General features: G+C 39.7%; 1 protein-coding gene across 6 annotated transcripts in view; it reads right to left on the bottom strand.

Moving 5' to 3' along the window:
• Positions 1-25,271, bottom strand: part of RERE (arginine-glutamic acid dipeptide repeats) — a 428,266-nt gene that overhangs the window by 148,242 nt on the left and 254,753 nt on the right. For all 6 annotated transcript variants that reach the window (XM_033843759.2, XM_033843770.2, XM_033843768.2 and 3 more), the window contains 2 exons: positions 24,075-24,171; positions 12,656-12,760 (listed from right to left, as the gene is read on the bottom strand). In XM_033843759.2, coding sequence (XP_033699650.1) covers positions 12,656-12,760; positions 24,075-24,171 — 202 coding nt within the window. The remainder of the gene's footprint in view (positions 1-12,655; positions 12,761-24,074; positions 24,172-25,271) is intronic.

The following is a 25,271-nucleotide window of genomic DNA, read 5'->3' as shown; positions in this document are numbered from 1 at the left end:
GGGGTGCCGCAACTCTCTTAAGAGATGTTAAGCTCCTTAGGGTCAAGGAGAGTATCAAAATCTCCTTTATTGGAACCCCCCAACCCTCCTGTTTTGTGCTTCCAAAAAAAAATCGGATGCACCGAGAGCATAATGTCACTTACACATAATTTATACATAAAAGAATTACATAAGCTAAATCTAATCATGAGGAAACATCAAACAAACCAAACTGAATAATATTTGAAAATATACTCTTCAAAAATGTCAATATCATGGGGAAAAAAAACAAAAAAAAGGTTAGGAAACATATTATGAAAACAAAGAGAGGCAAAGGATATTAAAGCAATACAACAACTAAACACCAATGCATGATCATGGGGGGGAATTACTATGAAGGTCAGTATTAGAAAAACTGGCAAAACGTGAGTGTGGACTGTGTTAGACTACATGGTATTACATCGATGTTAACTCTCCTGATTTTGATAACCATACTATGGTTATGTAAGAGAATGTCCTTGTTCTTGGACATTCAAATATCTGGGAGAAAAGAAGCTTGATATCTGCAATCCATTCCTAAATGGTTCAGGAAAGGAAAATACTATAGAGAGGATAATTAAGCAAAGATGGCAAACACAGGAAATAATGGGCAAAAACAGAGATAATAAAGCAAATCTGTAATAAGGTTTAAAAGATAATTAAATAATACTACATAAACTAAAATCAATGCAAATAAAATAATAAAGCAAACATGGCAAAATGTAACAATGGTGAAATGGAATGGAAGATACACGAGAGTTCTATGTACTAACCTTGTAACTCTTTTTTAAGTTATGTACATGAAATGCCAACTAAAAAATTTTCAATACATGAAACAAAAAGTATTTATACTAGCCTTCAATCATCAATCTTCATGGAATCTGGAGACCAGACACACCAGTGGCAATGAGTGACCTGCCTGCCCACCTGCTTCCATAGTGCTCAAATCCCCAAACTGAATCCACTTAAGAACCAGCTAGCTCTAAATTCAACCCAACCTCAGAGTATGCGATCAGCCCTCCTCCTCATCAGAGAAAATCAAGGAGCTCTAAAACCTGAAAGTTAAGTGAGCCAGTGTGCCGCTTTTAACCATACATTTCAATTCTAGAAACGGGCTCTGTTTGCCCAGACCAGTCCTTGTCTGGAGCTGAGGACACCTTGGAACTTTACTCAGTACTTACAGGCCTCCAAGACCCAGGGCTTCTTATTTCCACTGGTTGTCTTGAACACTAGATACTTCCTTACTGAACAACCTGCCTGGACCTCATTCCTGCCACCATGTTGCCCTAACTTGTCATTTGGCTGCCGGCAGGGATTTGCATGCAACTTGCACGTGGGTTGCCCTAGTGCTTCCTTCTGAGGCCTACTGCTAGGTCTCCCCAGAAGGCCGGTGATCCTGTACATCTACATTGCCTCTGGATCCTAGACCTCCCTCTCTCCTCCAATTACTCCTTAGTGAACAACAAGTGAAGGGTTAAAACTTCCAAATACATTAAATGGGGGCTGAGCAGGTGAAATGCATATATTATACTAATAGATTCTTTCTAAAATTATAAAGGTTTATTATATAAAAGCCAACTGAATAATCACTCTGCCACTATAATACTTAATGTTTAGTGAGCAGAAAATTTATGTTTATCAAAGGTAAAGTAAGAGCTGCAACATGGAAATTTCCTGGATTTAATTTTGAAGTGTTTTCTACTCTCCAGAAATAGAAAAATGTTTTATTTACTAACAAGAAGTTATAACGGGGCTTCCCTGGTGGCGCAGTCTGCCGATGCAGGGGACTTAGGTTCGAGCCCTGGTCCGGGAAGATCCCACATGCCGTGGAGCAACTAAGCCCATGCACCACAACTACTGAGCCTGCGCTCTAGAGCCCGTGTGCCACAACTACTGAGCCTGCGCTCTAGAGCCCGCGAGCCACAACTACTGAAGCATGCGTGCCTAGAGCCCATGCTCCACAACAAGAGAAGCCACTGCAATAAGAAGCCCACGCACCGCGATGAAGAGTAGCCCCTGCTCGCTGCAACTAGAGGAAGCTCGCGCGCAGCAATGAAGACCCAACGCAGCCAAAAATAAATAAATAAAATAAATAATTTTTAAAAAAAGAAGTTATAAAACAAAATTAGCAATGAAATGTTAACATTCAGGAAACTCTAGAGAAAAACACTCACTGGAAAAAAGATATTCTATTTGACTTTTAATTAGTACTAACTTCCCTTCGAGAGAAAAGGTTTCAGAAACAGCTTGTTTAAACGTTACTTTGAAATTGTCCCTGGTGCGCAAATGGAACTGAGCTTTGTATTTATAATGATCTTATATCCAGTAAGCATGCTGATTTATCTTACCGGTTCTAACCATTTGTTCACATATTTTCTCAGATTTTCTATGGTAAAAATTATTGCACCACCTTTAATAAAGGTTCATTTCTTCATTCCCGATCCTCGTATATTTTCATGTCTTGATGGTGATGGGAACCTTTCTATTGTCTCTGATTCTACAGAGAGTATTTCCAACACTCTGCCTTTAAGTACGGTGTTTGCTGCAGGTTTTCAGTAAGTATTCGTCAGAATAAGGAAGCTGCACTCTACAGTTAACTTGCTAAGAACCTCCCACCCTGCAAGTACTGAATGGGTGTTGAATTTTATCAAGTGCTTTTTCTACATCAAGATGACTGTATATACTTTCTTCTTCAATATGTTAAAAAATGGTAAAATGTTAACAGATAAATTACTATTAAACCATTCATGTATTCTATAAACCCAACTTGAACAAGTATATTTTTAATGCTTTGCCAGATTCCATTTCCCAATATTTTATTTAAACATTTTAAATGCATGTTCGTAAGTAAAACTGACCTATAAATCTTACTTTTCAATCTGGTTTTGGAATAAAGGTTTTACTTGCCTCATAAAATAACTTGGGGAACCTACACCTTCTTTCTCTGTTTTCTAGAACGGTGATAGAATTCACCTGTAAAGCGTGAGTCTGGTTTTTTTCTTTTTGTTCTAATGAGAAGAAAAGGAAAAGTCCTGTACAAATTATGGAAACTGCCTTTAAAGGGAGAAGGCATGCTTCTTTTACCCACTTCCTCTTTCTTCCAGCCTTCAATCTGGATGTTACGGCTACCATTCCATCACCTCCTTGAGCACAAGGTCACGGCTGAAGTTAAGGGTACAGAGGTGGCCCCTGGTATCTGCAGAGCCCAATACCAGCCTAGGACTGCTTCCTTTGAAACTTTGCTTATATGAGAGACAAATGAAAGTTCTATTTCGTTCAAGCCTATTACATCGTCTCTTCCTGACAGTTCTAGCACTGAAGTTCTTAAATGTGTATCTTACCATTTATTTTATCTGATTCAAGTTGAAGACACATAGTTTCCTCCAACATTTTGTGATTTTTGACAGTGAGCTCAGCATTCAAAGATATTTTACCTGTATATACCCTACAGGTTCTTCAATGAGAGTGTGTCCTTCCTCCAAAATTGTACATGTTTCTGTCAGGTGTCCAGGGCAGCTCACTGGCACAAGACCTTCTTTTTTTTTTCCTTTTCTGCGGTACGCGGGCCTCTCACTGTTGTGGCCTCTCCCGTTGCGGAGGCTCCGGACGCGCAGGCTCAGTGGCCATGGCTCATGGGCCCAGCCGCTCCGCGGCATGTGGGATCTTCCCGGACCGGGGCACGAACCCGTGTCCCCTGCATCGGCAGGCGGACTCTCAACCGCTGCGCCACCAGGGAAGCCCGAAACCACTTTTTATATTATATTCTCATCCTGGAGTTCTTGTATTTTTCTTCTTTTACGTATAATAAATTTATTTATTTGTTTGTTTGCTTGTTTTTGACAGCATCAGGTCTTCGCTGCTGCGCGCGGGCTTTCTCTGGTTGTGGCGAGCGGGGGCTACTCTTCATTGCGGTGTTCGGGCTTCTCACTGCGGTGGCTTCTCTTGTTGCGGAGCACGGGCTCTAGAGCACAGGCTCAGTAGTTGTGGCTCGCGGGCTTTAGAGCGCAGGCTCAGTAGCTGTGGCGCATGCACTTAGTTGCTCCGCGGCATGTGGGATCTTCCCGGACTAGGGCTCGAACCCGTGTCGCCTGCATTGGCAGGCGGATTCTTAACCACTGCGCCACCAGGGAAGTCCGTCTCGTATTTTTCAAGAGTACAAATTCAAGCCCCAATTGTCTTGGGGGCAAGGCCCAAAGTTATGAGTTATAAGGGGAGTTCTCCTTCTTTTCCTCCTCTTCCTTTTTTGGTCTGGAGTACCAAACACAGACAGGTTTCCCTGTCATTTCCTTCTAGTTCCAGATATGTTACCTAGTTCAGCCTTCCACCAAAAGAATAGGCCTTCGATGGTCCTAACTTTATACAGGCTCTCAGCTCCAACTCCCTAAATCCTTGAGATCAGGACCCCATCTCCTGTACCTGGTGCGTGTTAAAACCAAAGACACCATGTGAAGAAGATGAGCAAATGGCCCGACCCCTCTCACCGCAGGCTGCTGAACTTTTCAGTTTCTCTTAATTCTTGCGAGCTCAGCTCTGCATTTAAAAGATTTGTTGTATTTTATTCAGTATTTGTATACGTTTACTGGCAAACGGTTTTTGGAATTATCAAATCTGGGTTTTGGTCCTATTTTACTAAAGTTCTTTCATCTTCAGTCAGCTGTGTTTCCAAATATACACGTATTCTCATCCCAACTGTCTCCAGTACTTGCCATCACAGGTAAATGTTCTGAGAGTGCAAATGTGATGACAGAGGAAAAGTGAACAAGAAAATGTTCGTATCCAGCTCTAGCTTCTCACCCCCAAAAGCTATACAGACAATGAGTTGTGATGAGTAGAAAAGTTGACTTCACTAAAACAGAAGTGAATTTTGAAATGTCTCAAATCCAAATTAACTGAGATAAGGGAGATCTAGATTGTCACTTTACAGCCGAAGTATAAATATCTATGTTGAAAAAAGATGGTCACAATGTTATTTGACCATGTTATTTAAATAATGGAAAACCCACAGATGTTCAATAATATGAGGACAGATAAATTATGAGACATCCATATGATGGTGTATACAGGGTGCTCATTACAAATGTTTGTAAAACGTTTAATGACGTGGTACTATGTTCAAAACAGAAGATGATGAACGAATAGAGGAATGCGTGATTATTTGTAAATTATGTATAAACAATATTTTAATTATAATCTTAAAACATACACTTATACCTATACAGGTGCACAAAGATGTATATTCAAGGAAAAACACAAATATAGGTTATAGAATTATTATAACAGTTTGCTTCTTTAATTTTTGAATTTGTCATTATTTTCTGGTAAGCACGTGTTTTTCTCTTCATTAGAAAGACTAAAAGTTATTTTCTAACACAGCCAGAAGAAAATACGCTGTATATGAATCAATCTACGATGAAATCATAGAAGTTAAGAGCACAAGGTTTTGAGTCAAACAGGGCTGGGATTTCCTGTTTACTAACCTTAGGCAGCTGTTTAATATAATATCAATTTTCCTTTTCCTCATTTATAAAATAAAGATAATACCAACTTCAATGAGCTTTTACGGGAATTAAAAACTAAACAATCCAGGACAGAGTGAGCCTTCACTTCATGGTAGTAGTAGTTGTTATCGCATACGTCTTGAACAGATGATGTTATAAATTTGATTCCTTGAGGTGGCACTAAGAAATATCAACAGATAAACCTACTAAAAATACAGCTTAAGATGTCAAAACCCATCCATGTGTGAGAGAGAGCAGAGTCTGGGATAGGAAATTGGAAGTAAAGATATTAAGGACAATGAGATGAGGTTTTCTACTGTTAAAGGTGAGAATTACAAATAAGGAAAAAGGGAAAAAAAACTTGCAGGAACCTTGTATTATTGGATTAGAGTTGGAAAATTTGGTGTGAACTCATGGATACACATACACACAGATATGGAAGTAGATGTAAAAGTGTGCATTACCTCCCTTCCCCTCAGCCCCCAAGCTCTGTTCATGCAGAAGGCCTGAGAACAGTGATACAAAGTAATGAGCATACCGAGCACCAGATCTGGGTTCCTAAGTATCATTCTCCAAAATTTGGCACAATCTGACCTCAAAATGGTAGTAACAGATTATGAACAACTGGATAAAACTGGCAGCCATTAGTCCACCCTGCCATGGATACATGAATAATTCGAAGTTTGATGAGGAAGAAAGCATCTACAGGGTCTCAAAACAACCACCTACAGAATGGTCACTAAGGGACGTGTGGACACGGGTGGGGGTGGGGCGATACACTGGGAGACTGGGAGTGGCGTATGTGCACGACCAGGTGTAAAACGGATAGCTGGTGGGAACCTGCCGTACAGCACAGGGAGCTCAGCTCGGTGCTCTGTGGTGGCCTAGATGGGGTATATATACCTACATGTATATATATAGCTGATTCACTCTGCTGTACAGCAGCGACTAACACAGCATTGTAAAGCAACTATAACCCGATTTAAAAAAAAAATTATAAAAGGAAAAAGAGAAATTGTACAATCGCAAAGCCTGGCAGACACCACCTTATTCAATGTATCACCGTGAACATTACCAGCAGTGGGACAAACTAGAATTGTGTAGCACCTAACGGATGCAGGAAAAAGAACACATGACTTTTGTACTGTCCCTGTCAAAGATAGACGATATAAATGCAACGATAAGAAAACATCATAAATGCAAACTGAGGGACAGTCTACAAAATAATTAGCCTATATAATCTTCCAAAGTACCAATGTCATGAAGTGAAGGAAAGACTGAGAAACTTTTCCAGCTTGAAGGAGACTAAACACACATATGACAACCAAATACATAATGCTGAACTGGATTCCTTTTGCTATAGCCTTTTGTTATAAAACTTGAGTGGGGTCTGAGAATTCCAGGGCAATAATATTTACTTGGTAATTTCCTGATTTTGAAGGCTATATTGTGGTTATGCAAGAAAAATGCCCCTGTTCACAGGAAATACACGAAGTATTAGAGTGTGATATAGCCTCATGGTGACAACTTATTTTCAAATGGTTCAGTTAAACAAAGACCTTCTAGTGCACTGGCAACTGTTCTGTATGGTCAAGACTGTTTCAAAACGAAGTAAAGAAAGATGAATCATACAAGTAAAACACTCAGCACAGTGCCAGGTGCACAGTGCTCACTAACTATAGCTATTATCAGTAACATTATTGCCACTGTAATGGGGGAGATTATATATATAAATTCTTGCAAGTGCCTCGGTTTATGATTACTTCTAAATATAAGGATAATAATACTTAAGCCTCAATATTGCTTTTAAAAAGAAAAAAAACCTGCTTCCTGGAAGAAGAAGAAAAGCAGAGAGGGCACAGGTGAATTCAGGTGATCACAGGTGACGAGGGACATTCTCTCCTGGGTAAGACAGAAGATGAGATCTGAACCCTCAACTTGTTTTCCACCTGATTAAACAAGAGAAGGCTCATGTTCAAGAAGCAAAGAACCAAGAATATAATCAGATTTTTCATGCTGCAGACCAAGCCTCTGATGAGACCACTGACACTTACATAAAACTAGCATTAGAGCGCAGGACTGCTCCGCGACCACCTATACACAGAATACTACATTCTATTTTACTTTTTTGGCCACATTGGGTCTTCGTTGCTGCACACAGGCTTTCTCTAGTTGCGGCGAGCGGAAGCTACTCTTCATTGCAGTGTGCGGGCTTCTCATTGCAGTGGCTTCTCTTGTTGTGGAGCATGGGCTCTAGGCACGCAGGCTTCAGTAGTTGTGGCTCGTGGGCTCAGTAGTTGTGGCCCACGGGCTTAGCTGCTCCGCAGCATGTGGGATCTTCCCGGACCAGGGCTCGAGCCCGTGTCCCCCTGCCTTAGCAGGCGGATTCTTAACCACTGCGCCCATTAGGGACCCAAGGAACTCTTATTTAGCAAAGGGAAACAAAGGGACTGGTTCCTGGTAAAATTCACTCTTAATAATTTAAAAATAAAGGCACCTCCTCTCAAGTAGCCACTCTGCAAACTTGTTCTTACTGGGGACTCCATTCACTATTACTTCCTTCCCCTCCTAACTCACTGGCCTGAGGCAGAAAGGTAAGGAGAACTTTCCTAAGAAATGAAAGGTATAGACTCAGAAAAGGTCAAAGCACAATAAAAAAGGCACTGGCTAATAGGCCGAACCTGCAGAGGTGGAGGGATGGGAAGATGGGGGAAAGGACAACCAAAAACTCAGTAAACCCTCCATGCTACAAAGAGGACAGGCTCGTTTGCTATAAAAAGCCCAAACCTCTTTCTCAATAAAATTTTTTTTTCAATTTTGGTTCTCAAATTTTCAATAAAATATCCTGACTGTAGAAATGTATTATTTCCCATCAACACTACTCACGTATTTATTTTAATTGTTGAGTCAGTTTCATCATGGTCAGTGAAGAAATTTACCCTACATTTTTAGCAACCGTATATATTCAAGGAACTTTATAATTGATATTCCAAGCAGAGGCAAGAATCCCCAGTGCTCAGACCTCCACATGTCAGCAGAAACAACCAGATGGTTAATGATCTACCTGGTAGAATCAAGACATCTTGGGAAGTAGTTCATATTTTGCTTTTGGATTTAACATTTTACGGAGTTTAAAAAAAAAAAAAGATACTTCTCAATCTCTTCTTCAAAAGAAAATTTATAATTATTTTTGCAATTCCCGAAAAGGAACAAAAAAACATGACAGTTTACAAAAGCTACCCTGTTTTTGTTTCCCCATTTTTATTAAAGAGGAAAACACAGTCCAGGAAGTACAACCTTTACCCATGGACACAAAGATGAAGTGGGAGCACAGAATCAGAACCCAGGCTGCCTGCGTCCAAAAGGGGAGATCCTTCCATGCTGTTGGTCTTAAAAGGATCAAGCAGTCAGATTAAATGGCCATGAGGTACTAGACAAATAAAAAAGCAACAAGGAGAATAAAAGGACAGATGTAACTGGTCTCTATGCTCAGCTCTTTTTACAAGCTAGAACCAACCTACCTTATTTATTTATTGTTTTGAACCAACCTACTTTAGTTCAACCAAGTATGCTGGTGTTTTGGACAAGTTCATGTATAAGGATTACTGGCTTTATGTACTAAGACCTCTGAGCTGAAATTTATTGACTTTAAAGTTTCTCACTAGATTTTGGATCATACCCTTCAAAGAAAATGAGAACATGATGACATTATGTTCAGAGTATGCTGACTGCAGAAGTAAATTTGGAGTGAATCTTATTTATTGAGCAACAGTGAACACTCCCTGAGTGCAGAAACGTCAAAACAAATTCCAAAAGCAAAGCCCAATTACCAAAGGTTCAAGCCCTCTCTCACCTACCAGCCCCCCGTAGCCTGAATTCTACCTGAAGCTAGAAACATCTGCCCCCACATTTTTTGCCCAAGTTTTGCTCCTTAAATGTCGTGGGTAGCAGGAACACAGCGTTACAACCCCTAAGCTAAGATCCTTAGGACCAGAAGATTTTCAGAATTGAGAAATTTTTGGATTTAGAAGGTACTACAGGGAATATACCAGGGTAATGCCACAGCAGTGTCTGAGCAATAATCCCTATTCTATCACATCGGTACCTTTGTAGTAAAAGCTGTGCAAATCCACACAAAGTGAACTGAATAAAGAATACAAAAAGTCTCACATCAGTTCAGGTCAAGTCTGACCTCAGGGTCAAATGAATTTCAGCACCCAACTTAGCATAAAAATGTTTTGATCCTCAGAGCTTTCAGATTTCAGAATTGAAAATAAGAGATTATGAACCTGTATTATTGTGGATGCTTTACTGATAGTAATGATCAGTACTCTGAATAGAAAAAAATAATTAATGAAATATAAATTTATACCTAATAACACCGAAGTAATTCTATGCCGACTACAAGAAATCCACCCTCTCCAAATTTTAAAGGCAATGGACCAAAGAATTCATAAAAGTCTGTTCCCCACTAGCTCGCCAACCAAACCAAAAAGTTCTGGACAACCAGGTCCCTGATAAGGCACGATATTCAGAAATATAATAAATAAGTAGGTGGTGGGGGGGAGGTAGCCAGATATTGGGGTTTTAAAAGGATCTGTGATAAATGTGAGAGGAAAAAAAACCCCAATCATTCAGTGCCAGCTAAGATGCTAAAAAAATTATGGAAAATTACATAAGTCAACTTTTAACTACTATCAGAAAATTTGCTATGAGAAACAACTCTATCTTAAACTTCAGTTTTAATTGCTCAGTTAGAGTTCACACGTTATTTAAGGGGAGGGGAACAGTCGTCAAAGTCTGGAGTCACAGAATCACCATTCTTTAACTTCCAGTGGTCTTACTGATCAACGTGCCATCTCACGAGATTATTAGAACGGTCTGACATTCCTCCCCAGATGACTCAGGGCAAAACAAGTCAGCACACAGCACCACACAGCCACAGTTACATGCTAGTCTCACTCATCTAAAATGAGGGAGACCAGCTCATCACACTGCCCCATCCCTCACAGACCTGAAACAAAGACAGAAACAGAGGTAAGTTCTGCAAGGGCATGCACCCCAAGCATTCGAAGGACTGGGCTGTGCATAAGCCAGGTGGAGGAAACAGTTTTCTATACTCTGTTAAATCACACACACAGTGTTGATAATTTGGGCAGCTATGGGAAGTGTGCACCAAACCCCAAACTTCAGAGGTAGAAAGTAGTGCTCATGGTGAAGCCAGTGAGCTTGGGCCACACTGGCTTTATCACTGCAAATTTTCACACTCACTCTGTGAGAAGTTTGAGACCTGCCACAGACTTATCACTAATAAGTAGACATTCAAATATTTGTTCACTTCAATTCATCCAACAACCCCCAAGCACTTCCACTATGCCAAGCACAAGCTGGACTCGGGGAACAGAGCCACAGAAATGAACAAACGGGACTAAGGTCAAAGCACTAAAGAAGTGCTTCAGGATGCAGATCCTGTAAACACGCTGCTACAGGTATGTCTCTGTGTTGCTTTTTCGGGTGAGATAAGTAATAATATATTCCTCTATCGCATGCCTAACCAATAGTTTAAAACAAAACTGATGGGAAGTATCACTCTGAATGACTACCAGTAACATACAATAAAAAATGAGACAAGAACCTGTGTGAGTCTCCAGCTTACACAGATAAGTTACATATCACTTTAAATGAACATTCAGCAAAAACAGGTGTATAACCAAAACTAGTGAAAAGTAAGCCTGCTTGGCTATTATGAACCCAAGAGCTAAACACTTAAAACTCAAAAGCTATTTGGTCAATTCCCTGAAACAATCTAACTTGTGCAATATGACAGCCACCTATCAAATAGTTAAATAAACATGGCATCACTGAAATAACAGGCTACTGTGTATCCAGACAGAAATCCAACTCGGAGTGTCCAACACTTCACTTGGGCAACAGGAAGACATGTCCAGGCAGTTAATAAATGCATATGTAATATAAACATTTCACAATATAAGATGCTTTTGAAATATTACCATTGATCAGCTTCTTTGCCATTGGAATAGGGCATACTTTTGAAAATGAAAACAAAAGCTCAAAGTCACTGTTTTTTAAAGAAAAAAAGGTAAGCAAAAAAGGTGAGCATAGTTGTTGTCTAGTATATATATGGAGAGAGACACATGTATATGTCCCAAAAGAGCTTTATGCAGCCTCTTACAACCACAACAAAGAATATGTTGCCTTTTATTGACCCTAGTTTGACGGTCTGAACAGCAACATTCTAAATTTTACATATAATTTCTCAGCATCCTCCATGAAGAGGTTTTCACTCAAGCGGTACCCATCTGCCAATTATACTTAATGTACTTCTTTCTACTAACTTCCTTGAGCCAAGCATCTTTTATTTCTTTCTCAGTCCTTATAGTTTTAGATTATGCCCTGACTGTCCTGTGCACAGACTACCTGATCGCCTAATAACCTTCTCTGTTTTTTCAAATCCTTAATAAAACAGTCACATGATTGATACAAGATAAATATGAACACATATACTCTTACAGAAGTTCTTCCATGGGCTGAGTTAAAACTACAGCCTATCAGAGACATAAACAAAGAATTCTTTCTGTTAAATTATTTTGACTCTATTGCTTTTCATTTAAAAAATAATAATTCTACCTGTGATATAGATCTTACCAAGACAGTTGAGAACTGGATGTGTCCATCTCATACCAGCAGTCTTACTAGAGGTATTTCAGTGAGTGTTCCTGGGGTTTTATTAAGTGAACAAATTACTAATCAACGAACTTTCCATAATGTCCTAGGTGTTTTCAGTAAGGTATGGAAGGCTTGACTGAATGGGCATGAGGGTACAATTCATAATAAGTTCAAAACACACACCAACTAAACATCTGTCTTTTCTTGCCCTCTCCAAACCCAAACTGTCTTACTTTTCCTTTTCTTAACAACAACAAAAAAGCAAACAATAAGCTGCTAAAGACACCAAAGACATTAAGTACTACAACTCCTCCCAAAGAGGTTTATTTACTACAGGACTTTGTGTCTTTTTTTCCATCTTATCAGTATATGCCCAGAAGTATACACAGACATACCCAGGCACGTGAAAAAAGCCAAAGTTCTCACGGAGTGGGACCCAGTGACTCACTTACCTCGTCTCAGGGTTGTAGCCTAATATGTAGAAAAATGAATCCACTCGGGCTTTAAACTCTCTAGCAGCAAATATGTCAGAAAAATGGGAGATGTTGCACTTCCCTCTGAAAATAAATGAGCAAAAAATGTTAGTAATGTCCTCAACAGCTTTGCAAACCACAATACTACTACAAAAGCAGAGGTGGGGGAAGATGTAACTAAATCCATGGTATTCTAAGAACATGTAGAATATGGCTACAAACTGTTTAAGTATCTGTTCAGAAAAACAGGAGTTCACCCCCCAAAATAAGAAAATGTCCAATATTATATTTTTTTGTTTCATGACTGCTTTAACCTACAACTTAACTGCTTTTATCTCAGCCTTTTAGTCTTAGAATAAAATTAATCAAACCACAAAGACAAATTGAGGGCAGGATTGTGATGAAAAGATATTAAACTAGAAATGATGGGCAAAAATTTAAACCACAGTTACATTACTTTACCAAAAAAAAAAAAATCCATCTAAAGTCTCTGTAAATCATCAAAGCAAAATGGGCCTTTTCTTCCTGCTACCTTACGAAAAGGAGAATGTGTAACTGTTAAATATTTTTCTTCTGAGTGTGGAAGAAATAAACTGTCTTGGAAATTAAAACCTAGAGAAATTTTAATTTTAAATATATAGATGGGTTCTAATATACAAACACACACTTCCCAAATTTTCAGGTAACATTAACTGACTAAGCTGGAAAATGCTTTCCCGTGGAAATACTAGAGCAGTAAGGTTTCCAGGTTCATCTACTAACAAAAGTTAAACCACAATATAGCTGAAAACTCTACAATACTACACAACTCCTTAAGCAGCGTTTCCACGCACCAAATATAAATGTCATTTACATTATACCATGCAGTAGGACCCACCATCCCACTATACACACCTACATACATACAGGAGTGCTGAGAGAAATTCCAGGGTTCCAAAGAAGGCAGGGAGGTTTTCAGAATTTCAACTCCCTCAGCAGTTACAGGAAGCAACTTTAACATCAACTGGAAGCCAAAGGCTATGATTAGAGTAGATGGAATTGGAGGATCAAAGGCACATCAACAGAACCTGCAAGATGCTTCCAGGGATGTGACCTCCCACTGCGTGAGCAGGCATTCCATTCCCAGAAGGACTCCATGAGTTGGCATGTCAACAACACACACATGTGCTAATTGCCAAGGTGTTAGTGAAAGAAACTGAGGGATATCAACATGGGGATGGACATTCATTCACTTCCTAACAAATTGAAAAGCAATTAAAAATCCTCCTTTCCCACAGGGCTTAAGTAATCTGTGACCAAAGCCTCAGTACTGGGCAGAAGATAAGATGAGCTGAGACAAGCTCCATTTTAAAAATTAAACAAAAATACTACTGATTTCTTAAAGTTCCTTTGGATACTACTGATTAGAAGATAATGTAGGGTTATTGAGCACTTAAAATATGGCTGGTATAAGTGAAGAGAAATGAATTTTAAATTTTATTTAATCTCAATTAATGTGTATTTAAATAGCCACATGTAGCCAGTGGCTACCATCTCAAACAGCACAGATTTATATAACATTTCCATCATCGTGGCAAGTTCTGTTGGAAGCACTGATTTGTAGGTAACACGATACAATTAAAGGAAAAAATGGACTAGGTATCAACTCTCCAGGCCCAGGACCTATCCTTCTAGTGTTTAACTGGAACTAAAATGAGCTCCTGGAAAAGGATAGGCAGGTAAGACAACTTTTTAGATGAACAATGCACTCGCTCTGCAACTAATCACCCATCTATCAGAAATGATTCATCCCTGAAGCCTAGAAGAAATAAGTAAGTCCCTTTATCAGTTAACCAGAGATAAGTACATCTATTATACCTATCTCATAAAAATATTACGAAGATCAAATGAGAAGTCTATGAAACGTTGTACACTGCTCCGCGCTGTGCAAAATCAATTACTTCATCATTGTCCATTACTAAAGGAAAGCAATTCTTCCTTTATTATTCTTGATTATTACTCGAATTTAAGTTTATCCTTAAACTTGAATAATTAATTAATTAAACACATAGAAACTCCTCTAACCCACAATTCTAAACACAAGCATTGGAAATCAGTTATGTTTAAGACAAGGTTTCCCAGTCTCAGCACTACTGGCATTTTAGACATCAATCCTTCGTTGTTGGCAGCTATCCTGCATTTAGCAGCATCCCTGGCCTCTACCGCAGAGCACCCACACACATCATTGTGACCATCAAAAACACTGCCAAAATGTTCCCAGGGAAGGGCAACACAACTGGCTTAGGGAAAATCCAAAGCAGTAGGAAGAGAAGGCTATCATATGATAAACTACTATGAAGCTGTAATAAACGGGATTTTATCTACCACTGTGTCCTCTATTTGCTTCCCGTTTGGTTATGTGAAGGGTATTGATCTTTGTATGTTAATTTTATATCCTGCTACTCAACAAAATTTTTTAGCATTTGATAGAGCTTAATCACTGATTCTCTGAGGTCTTCCCAACATGCTAACTTTATTTGCAAATACACATAGTTTCACTTTTTCTTTACCCTTTCTTAAGCCTCTAAGTTGCACCTCTAATACAATAAAAATGTGGAAAGTAGTGGAAATAAAGGACATCCTCACCTTGTTCCTGACCTTAGTGGAAAAGCCTCCCAGGTGTTCCCATTAAATAGCTTTAGAATAACCGTATCATAATCATCGCTTAGGAGACAGGTTTCTTCCTTAGACTTATTAACATGCTATTAGATGTTAACAGAGTCTTGAATAGTAAACCTACCTTGCATGCCTGGAATAAATCCCAGTTGGCCATAAGGTTTTTTTTTTTTTTTTTTGCGTTACGCAGGCCTCTCACTGTTGTGGCCTCTCCCGCTGCGGAGCACAGGCTCCGGACGCGCAGGCTCAGCGGCCATGGCTCACGGGCCCAGCCGCTCCGCGGCATGTGGGATCTTCCCAAACCGGGACACGAACCCGTGTCCCCTGCATTGGCAGGCGGACTCTCAACCACTGCGCCACCAGGGAAGCCCCATAAGGTATTTTTGAATAAAATACTAGAATTTCTTAAAGCATTTGATTAATTAGATCTAATGTTTTTCCCCATTAATTTCTGCTTTTATCATTATTATTTCCTTCACTGTGCTTTTGTTGTTGTTCATAACTGCTTTATTCATACTAGCCTAAATACAAACCAAATGTCCATCAACAAAGAAACGGGTAAACAAAGTATTGTATAATTTACAATGAGATTACTACACAATAACATATAGAAAAGAGCTACTGATACATAACCCATCAAGAAAAATCTCAAAAATTAAATGTTGAGTAAAAGAAGCCAGACACAAAAAAACTACATACTGTATGATTCCATTTATATGAAGTTCTAGAACAGCAAAAAGGAATTTATGGTAGGAGAAATGAGAATAGTGGTTGTTTCTGGGTGGGAAGTTTAGAGAGAACAGGAGCTGAAGGGAACTTTCTGGGATGATGAGAATATCCCATGCCTTGTTTAGTGTCAAACAAATTTGCCAAAATTTATGGAAATGTAAACTTAAAATCTGAATTTTTCTGTATATTAAAAAAAAAAAAAAAGCATTGGGAGAAAATAAAACACCAGTCACTAGCATATAGCTGTGGCTCTTGGAAGTGTCTATCCCTGCCGGGTAAGGGGCCCGCAGTAGCAAAGCAGAGTGGAAGACAGGGCTGACAGGGGCCGGGAGGCTGACCGTGGCTGGTTCTGACTGGCTGCCATCCGTTCTGAAATATTCTTCATATCGCCTCTTGCTGAAGAGTAGTGCTTACACTTTAAAGTAAAAGTGTGTACATGTGTACCATTTTAAGCACTCAGTGTCTTTCTCCAGGGCTCTCTTTTCACCATGCTCTTGCTCAAAACAGTATATTATTTGACAGTTTGTGAAATGGAGGCAGAGAGACTGTTAAGAGAAAACTGCAATCATGTCCACCTTGCTGAAACAGCTGCTTTCCCAGCTTCCTCAGGTTCTGCATTCCCCATATCTTCACTGTTACCAGAAATAAGACTAAAGACAGGGAAGCACCATGTCTTAGGGTCCTTTTATTCAGCAGTAACAAGGGCTCCCTGGAAAAGACTTGTTCAAGTAGTGCTTTGCTGTGATGCCCCCCAGTTACGCCCTGGGCACTGCACCATCTAGAGTCCTGTGCCTGGTGGGAGAAGGCCATCTGAAGGGGATGAAAAAGAGGAGAGAACCTCCTCAGGCAAGCAGAGAAATACAAATGGAAACTGTGGCCCAGAAATTCATTCCCTTAAACTGTACCCATAATTGAGCGAGTCTTCATACACCCCCAGACATATGCGAACCTCAAAGAAACTCGTGAAGAGGTGCACAAGCTCACAAAGACTGCTTACGGTAGCTTGTCTGTTTACAGCTATTACTGTCACTCTTACCCGGAAACAAGGGGAAAAAAGATTTTGAGACAGGTCAGCATCGTGTCTATTGTAAGCCATTTGATTAATGACAGGCATAGTACCTTTTCTTTTTTAAGTTTCTTTTCTATTTCTAGTTCTTGTTTCTCTCGCCCTCCTGTGGGTTATCTGAACATTTTTTTAGGATTTCATCTTGATTTATTTATGGTATTCCGAGTGTTATCACTCCACATAGTTTTCTAGCGACTGCTCTAAGTATAACAATATACAACATTACTTCCACTGAAGCCCCTCTGCCTCTCCACTTTTAAATTTAATTTTCTTAAATGTTTGAGGAAAATTCTTAAACACTCCTCAAAGACACAAAAGTAAATACAAACAAATGGGAAAACACCTGGATAGGAAAACTCAACATAGCATTTCTCCAAACTTGATCTATAAATTCAAGGCAATCCTAATACAAACACCAGCTAGCTATTTTATGGAATAAAACAAGTTCTACTAATATTCATGTGGAAAAATCAAATAACTAAAAAGGGGGGGAGCTAGCCCTATCAGACATTAAAACATACTATAAAGCCTCTATAATTAAGAGTGTAGTGCCAGCACATATCTAGACAATAGGAAATAGAATATCAAGTCCAGAATACATATGGAAAGTAATATATGACAAAGGTGGCATCTCAAACCACTGAGGTAAAGACAGTAAATGGTACTGGGGCAGCTGGGTAGAATTTATCTTTAAAAAGTGGTGTAGGGCAAGGCTTTCTAACTATGACTCAAAGTCCTGAGGGAATACTTGCAACAGGCATATTAAGAACTTTTAAAAAGTGAGAGACAAAAAGACAACAACCCAACAGAAAAGACATGAACAGACAATTCACAAAAATATAGACAAAAATATGCTCAAACTCACTCATTGACAACCTACATGCATATACACAAGACAGCAGGTGAAGAAACCACAGTACACCCACAAAACAGAGTACTACACAGCTATGAAGGAGAATGAGCTCTGAGGAGCAACTTCCAGAACATACCGCTAAGTGAAAAAAAGCAAAGCACAAAAGACTATCTATAGTATGCTACCCCTCACATAAGAAAGAAGAAGTTATAAGAAAATAGACATGTATTTGCTCATTTGTGAAAAGAAAATGCAAGAAGGATAAATTAAGAAGTAAAAGCATCAGTCATCTATAGCAGGTAGGGGGGCTGAAGACTGTATCTTCTTATAGCTCTGACCCTGTGAGCCACAGCAATAGTTCACAAACCCTTCCTTACCCAGAAAATAAACAGACAGTCCAAATCAACCAAGAGGAACCAAAAATAGAATGCAAAGTCTAAAGAATGAACCCAGCTATATTACAAATGAGTAACACAACCACACCTAAGGAGCTACGAAAAACGAAAAACAGAACTGACCTGAGCAACTTTAGAAAACAGGCTCTTGCCTATATACTATACATAAGACTAAAGACAAAAATGTAGTCAGTAAACGTGCTTCTCACAGGCACATGGGTTACAAATTCTGAAACTAAGTTATGTGTACCATAGAATTGGATAAAAATAAGCAAATGAAAATATATTTTAGGGCTTCCCTGGTGGCGCAGTGGTTGAGAGTCCGCCTGCCGATGCAGGGGACACGGGTTCGTGCCCCGGTCCGGGAAGATCCCACATGCCGCGGAGCGGCTGGGCCCATAATCCATGGCCACTGAGCCTGCGCGTCCAGAGCCTGTGCTCCGCAACGGGAGAGGCCACAACAGTGAGAGGCCCGCATACCGTAAAAAAAAAAAAAAAATATATATATATATATATATATATATATATATTTTTTTTTTTAAACAATAAGAACTGAGTTTTTCACTGTTGAAGAAAGAAGTTACCAGTAAAGAAAAGGGGAGGGGTACAACGAATCTCGTGGTTCTGCTCTGGGCCACGTGAGGACACAGGGAGAAGCCAGCGGTCTGCACACCAGAACTCTGGCACCCTGATCTCGGACTTCTAGCCCCCAGAACTCTGAGAAAGAAATTTCTGTTGTTTATAAGCCACCCAGACTATGGTCTTTTGCTTCCAGCAGCTGTAACAAAGTAAGGTATCCGTGAAATTCAAATAGGGTCTTTAGTTCAATGGTATTGTTCTAATGCTATTTCTTGTTCCTGACAACTGTACCGAAGTTACATAAGATGCTCACACAAATGAAGACTGGGAGATGGATACATGGAAACTCAGTACCTACAACTTTTCTATGTGCCCAAAAGTAGCTCCGAACAGAAGAATTTTTAAAAGACTATGACGTATTCAAGGGCAGAGAGAGCGTGTTACTCAGTTAGGTGCTCCCAGCACCTCCACAGCCCTTCCCCTAGGATGAGCAGCTCAATAATGTGTTAAATGATGAATGAATAAAGAAATAAGGGACTGACAAGTTATGGTGTCTAATGAAGTACTAAGCATGTACAGACAAAACAATAAAAATGCCGTAGGCCAGAGTTATTTCGCATATAAAAAGAACTGTAGACTAAAGCCAGGAAATGAATCTTAAGTTGCAAAACTAAGAGCTCTGAGACTTCACCAAACCCCTTAGGGAACTTGCAGAAACTAAAGGAACTTTGTTAAGTTCTGAGGAATGGTTGGGGAATTGTACCAAGACGTAATTAATCTGTTTCAATCACTACACATATGTGACGCTAGCTTCCCGTAACAAAGGAAGGAGATAAATTGATTTGGAATGGAAAAAGGGCAATTAGAAGCCCTAAAGACCTAGTTTAGGATTTCTTGGCCCTGGGCTTCTGGTAAATTCACTCTAGAACATACTCCTATTAATATGAATTCCTAGGTGAAATGATACCTTGTAACCTGTAACCTACCTTGGGTATTTTTTTCCCCAATAGGAAGCAGATAATCAGAAGGCTGGAAAGTAGCCCTCAAGCCGACGGAAGCGTTAGGATCTCCTGTCTGCCCTGCACAGTCAATGCTTGAGAACTCACTGTTACAGCTGCACAGTAAGCCCAAAAGTGTTGTCCAGGCCACATGTTCAGAGTCCAATCACAAAGCAATCGCTCTTGATCCTTCGATCATCAATAAAGTATTACCCTTAGGGTAAAAATACTACCATGGCAAACAAATTGCAAGCTACACACTAATCTGCTCATTCTCAGAGCATCTACAAATGGCTCCGAGCTGAACACTCCTCCCCGTGCCTCAAGTGCTGAGTATCCAAACAATCCACCCTAGAGGCCACAGAGAAATAAAATAAGTGGATGCTACGTCACTGTACCACCAATAACTTAATACAGAATTATATTGAATTTCACTTTTCCTTTTTTTCCTTTTATGCTTTTAAGAAACCAATTCAGATTCATGAGCACTACTCATACTACTGAGTGTGAGATACTCTCTCTGCAAGAGGCTTTTTCATGCTCTGTACCTTACTGGATATAAAACCAGTTCTGGGTTCTGTCACTTAATCATGTGACTTTAAATAAATTTGTTAAAAAGGTGGCACAAAGGTTAACAAACTTGACCTTGGTCACAAAACTATGTGGTAAAGCCAGGATTCAAACTGAAGTCTTCCAATTTCAATCTGGAGCTTTTTCTTTTATACCAGCGTCAGCCAAAAATACTTAACCTGGGAACAAGGACAACTCAAAAATACTCCACTCAAGATACTAACACAGTATTACTATATGGTTACTGATAAACGTAACGAAGAAAAGAAAATAAACAGCTGTAGAAGCTTAGCTTGAAAGGCAGGAATGAGGGGCAGCCAAAGCAAGAATTCAAAAACAGCAGCAGAGCAGTAATGCTGGACCCTCAACACAGACATCTACAACCGTGAAGATGCCACCATCTCTTCTCGGAATAAATTTGGTTTGGGTAGGGAAATGCTACAGTCTCAATTTACACAGAGAGGCTGCCGAGGAGTTCTGTTTTCCTTTTGATTCATGATGCCTAAAGGACAAAGCTCTCTCTTCCTTTATAGCCCAACCCTAGCACCGGCTTGAAAGAGAAAGTTATACACCGGTCTCCTCCTGAGTGAATGGAATGGCAAGAGCCCCTCGGAGTGCTGTGAGCCGAAAGAATCCACACCGCTGAGCACTTTGATCTCTGAGAAGAATGGTGCTAAGCACTAACACTGTCTTCTTCTTTCTTTTTTGTCCTCCATGTTTTTTTCAGTACATTCACTTGATCCTCTTTCATGTGCCTACGGCCTATTTTATTTGTCCTCTTTCAAAACTGAACTTATTTTTGGCAGTACGACTTTATATCTGTGGAGAAAGAAAAAAATTCTTTCTTGGATAAATGGTGAAGGAAAAAGTGGGAAGAAAAATGAAAGCCTAACCCCCACCCCCTTACTTTAAAATTAAAGTAATCTTGCTTTAGTGAAGAGGTAAGGAATAAATAGAGATTCCGGGGGGCACGGCTACTCAACTCTGCTTTTATCAGAGATGATCTTACAGTGAGCACTCTGAGAACCAGGAGAGATTACTAAGCAACAGCAAGAACCCCCCAGATGAGCCCCAGATGCAAGCAAACGTCAACACACCCATAAGGATTACTGAGCAGCTACTAGGCCAGACCACCAGTAACCATGTGGTCACATTCATCTGGTGTCTTTGAAAAAAACCCAACTGTCAAGTCACAGAAGAGATGCTCTATTTGAAGCCAACAAAGTCAAATTTAAGATGACAGCTTTATAAAATCACTGTATGACCACTTTAAAGAAAATACCACAGGAGAAAAAAACTAATCAATAAGGGTTCTGGTCACATACACAGGAAAGGAAGATCACCACTTTAGCACTCCAGCTCTTTGGTGGTCAGTGAAGAGACAGTAACCTGTACAGTTACAGAAGACACCTGACTGTAAACCTAGCGAAAGTAAATTCATCCGGGTCCAGCTAGAATTACCTGGGACAACCCATTCTAAACATGCTATAGTATAAAATGACTCTACAAACCGAAACAGTCTCTGATCAATATTCAAATATATTCACTTTAAGCAAATATATCAAAATCTGTTGAATGACCAGAGTTACATATCTCACGTATTTACTTAACTTCAACTCTAAATTGCTTAAAAATCATTCATCTCAATCAATGAAATAAGATGGGGGGCGGGGGAGCATGCAAAGCAGATAAGAAATAATCCCAGGACCAAGTCAACTGTCTTAGCTAATAATTTAATGGTTCCATCAATCTATACAACCTTCCGTTAACTTGCTTTGTTGAGCATGCAAGTTTAAGATTGGAAAGCCACCGCCAAGAAGACACGAAAAGCTTGGGGGAATTTTGTTAGAAGTTTATAAAACACTGCATGAATTCTCTAAATGTATCTGAAGTCCTGTAGGAAGCCAAATCTAACCACATACACGCCCTCCCTTACAGCGGGGCCTGGCAGACTGCAGTCTGCAACAAGCCAAATCTGGCCCGCCACCTGCTCTTGTACAGCCTGAGAACTAAGAATGGTTTTTCCATTTTTAAATGGCTAAAAAATAAATCAAAAGAAGAGTCATATCTCCTGACGTGTGGAAATTAAATGAAATTCAAATTTCCGTGTCCTCAAGTAAAGCTCCATTGGCGCACTGCCACCTCATTTATTTACATGTTGCTTGTGGCTTTTGTACTACAATGGCTGAGCTGAATAGTTGCAACAGAGACCGTGAAAAATTATCTGGCCTAAAAAGTTTGCCAAAACCTGCCCTATATTAAAAGTTGCTACTAATTTGCCTTCAAATAACTGGCTTTAGCTATGTAGCTTTGCACAAGAGACTCCAGATGGTTTTACTGAATACCATCTGAGCAATATAATAGAGAAATTACTGTATCTCATTGTAGTTAAGCTAAAAGCCAGCAAATCCCTATGACTCCCCCCCCCCCCACCCGCCGCTGCGTTGGGTCTACGTTGCTGCACATAGGCTTTCTCTAGTTGTGGCGAGCGGGGGCTACTCTTCCTTGCAGTGCACGGGCTTCTCAATGTGGTGGCTTCTCTTGTTGCGGAGCAGGGCTCTAAGGCATGCAGGCTTCAGAAGTTGTGGCACACGGGCTCAGGAGCTGTGGCTCGCGGGTTCTAGAGAGCAGGCTCAGTAGTTGTGGTGCGTGCACAGGCTTAGTTGCTGCATGGCATGTGGGATCTTCCGGGACCAGGTATCGAACCAGTGTCCCCTGCATTGGCAGGCGGATTCTTAACCACTGCGCCACCAGGGAAGTCCCCCTATGACTTTTTTTTAAACCATGTTCTTTAACAGAGAAAGTGGTTCTTTCACCATTTTGTTATTTTCAGTGGGGAAAAAGGTATAATAAAATCACTTGTCCTTACTTCCTTTACCACCTAAGAAGTCCCAATTCTTCCCCTCATAAACAAAATATACCAGAGTAAATAGGTTATCTTTTTCTTGAAAGGGACAGAAACTACCAGAGGGTGTGAAGCAGAGGCTCACGGTCACTTTTTGGCATTATTACCTAAGACATTAAGGCTAGCAGCAATGTTACCTCAGAATAAAATCTTCCGTATGTTTTCCCTACTCCCAAGCTTTTTAGTAGTAAACTCTTCATACACACAGAAATTTAAAAGTATACAGGGCAATGAAAATTCCTATGAACTCTGCCTAGATTCTCCTACAATTACATGCTGCCGTATTTGTTTCATCCATTTTTTTAAATCTATCTTGGCAGTGACTGAATCTTCAGGAAATAATCTGTATAACACCCCACCCTAAATACTTTAGCAACGAATTTTCAAGGAAATAAAATACAAAACTCTAGAGAGGTTTTAAAAGAAAAAAGTGGTTTTTCCCTCTCACACAGGTTAGTGAAGACAGAGGCAACCTCTGAGACCCCAACAAGCCACAAAGTTAACACCAGAGTGTCAGCTTGCTGAGACCACAGGGGCAGTGTGATTGATATTACGATTACCAGATGAGATCCAGGCAGCTTAGACTCTCTACCTACAGTGGCCTATGACTTCTCCTTCACAGAAGGACCACACATCTCTGGCGCTTACCTAAGGGCAGCAGCGTGGTAAGTGTCAACGTAGTCAGAAATGAAGAGCTCTCGGTTCTTGATAACTGGGTCTGTTATGACAAGTTCTCTTCCAGAGTCTGTCACACACACACACAAAAAAAAAGTTAATTAGGAGGATATTATAATTGAGTTTCCAGAAAGGATTAGGAAAATTTCACAAAATTTTTCTTTCAGGATCACTTCCCACTATAAAAAGCACAGTAAATAACCAGGCCTGTCAGCAAAACAGAGAAGAGGAATAACATACAGCAGGAATAACAGGAGCAAGCGTCCTGTGGGATGTGTTTCTGCCCTTTATTAAGTCCCCACAGTTTGCTGAAATGTATTCAGCAGAAAATGAAAAAAGAAGGAAAAAGAAAACAACTATCACATTTTAGCAACTTGTAAACTACTAAAATTTTCAGTGATCCTGTGCATCTGGTATTTTATTGCTAAATATTCAGGATGGAGTGAAATCACACTGTTTCAAGTTGAAAAGAATAACCAAGTTATTATTTTTAATAAAGAACCATCATTTAACTGTTTTAACAGAAATTTAATAGTTTCAAAAAATGAAAAAACTGGTAAAATGTAAAAGAACATTATTCTTCAAAACTGTTTTCACATTACTGCATTCATAGGCCTGACTTCTAATGTGAACTTTATTAATTAAAACAAAAAAGAAAAAGAAAGAAAGAAAGAAAACTGTTTTTGACTACTGGTTTGTTGACTCAAAACCTGTCACCAAAGGCAGTGTGAAGGAGTGAGACAAGCACAGTCATCTGGGCCAGAGAGAGCTGGATCACTGCCCCGGGGTCTCCACTCAGAAGACAAATAGCCTTGGCAACTCCTTTAGCATCTCTAAGCCTCGATTTCCTGTTCTGGAAGTGGGGAGTGACAACCCCCGAACTCATATAATTAATGGGTAACAAATGTGAATCAGCTAGAATGAGGCCTAGCACCTCAAAAAAAAATCAATAAAAAGAAGCTATTAGACATCTGAACAAACGTAATATACACTTTATGTACATATCTCATGTGTCAATAAAGTTATTGGGTAGAAACTACAATGCCAGAGGAAGAAAAAATTAAAAGATGCTCTGAACTACCTTCCTATTGTTCTAAAAGTCAATACTCAAGCTAAATTTCAAAATATTCAGGAAAGCTTTGCTTTGAAAACTGAAGTTCACAACCCTGA

The sequence above is a fragment of the Tursiops truncatus genome, chromosome 1 (assembly GCF_011762595.2).
Source record: "Tursiops truncatus isolate mTurTru1 chromosome 1, mTurTru1.mat.Y, whole genome shotgun sequence".
Lineage (NCBI taxonomy): Eukaryota > Metazoa > Chordata > Mammalia > Artiodactyla > Delphinidae > Tursiops > Tursiops truncatus.
Note: the sequence above shows the minus strand (reverse complement) of the source record. Positions and strands in the feature narration are given on the sequence as shown.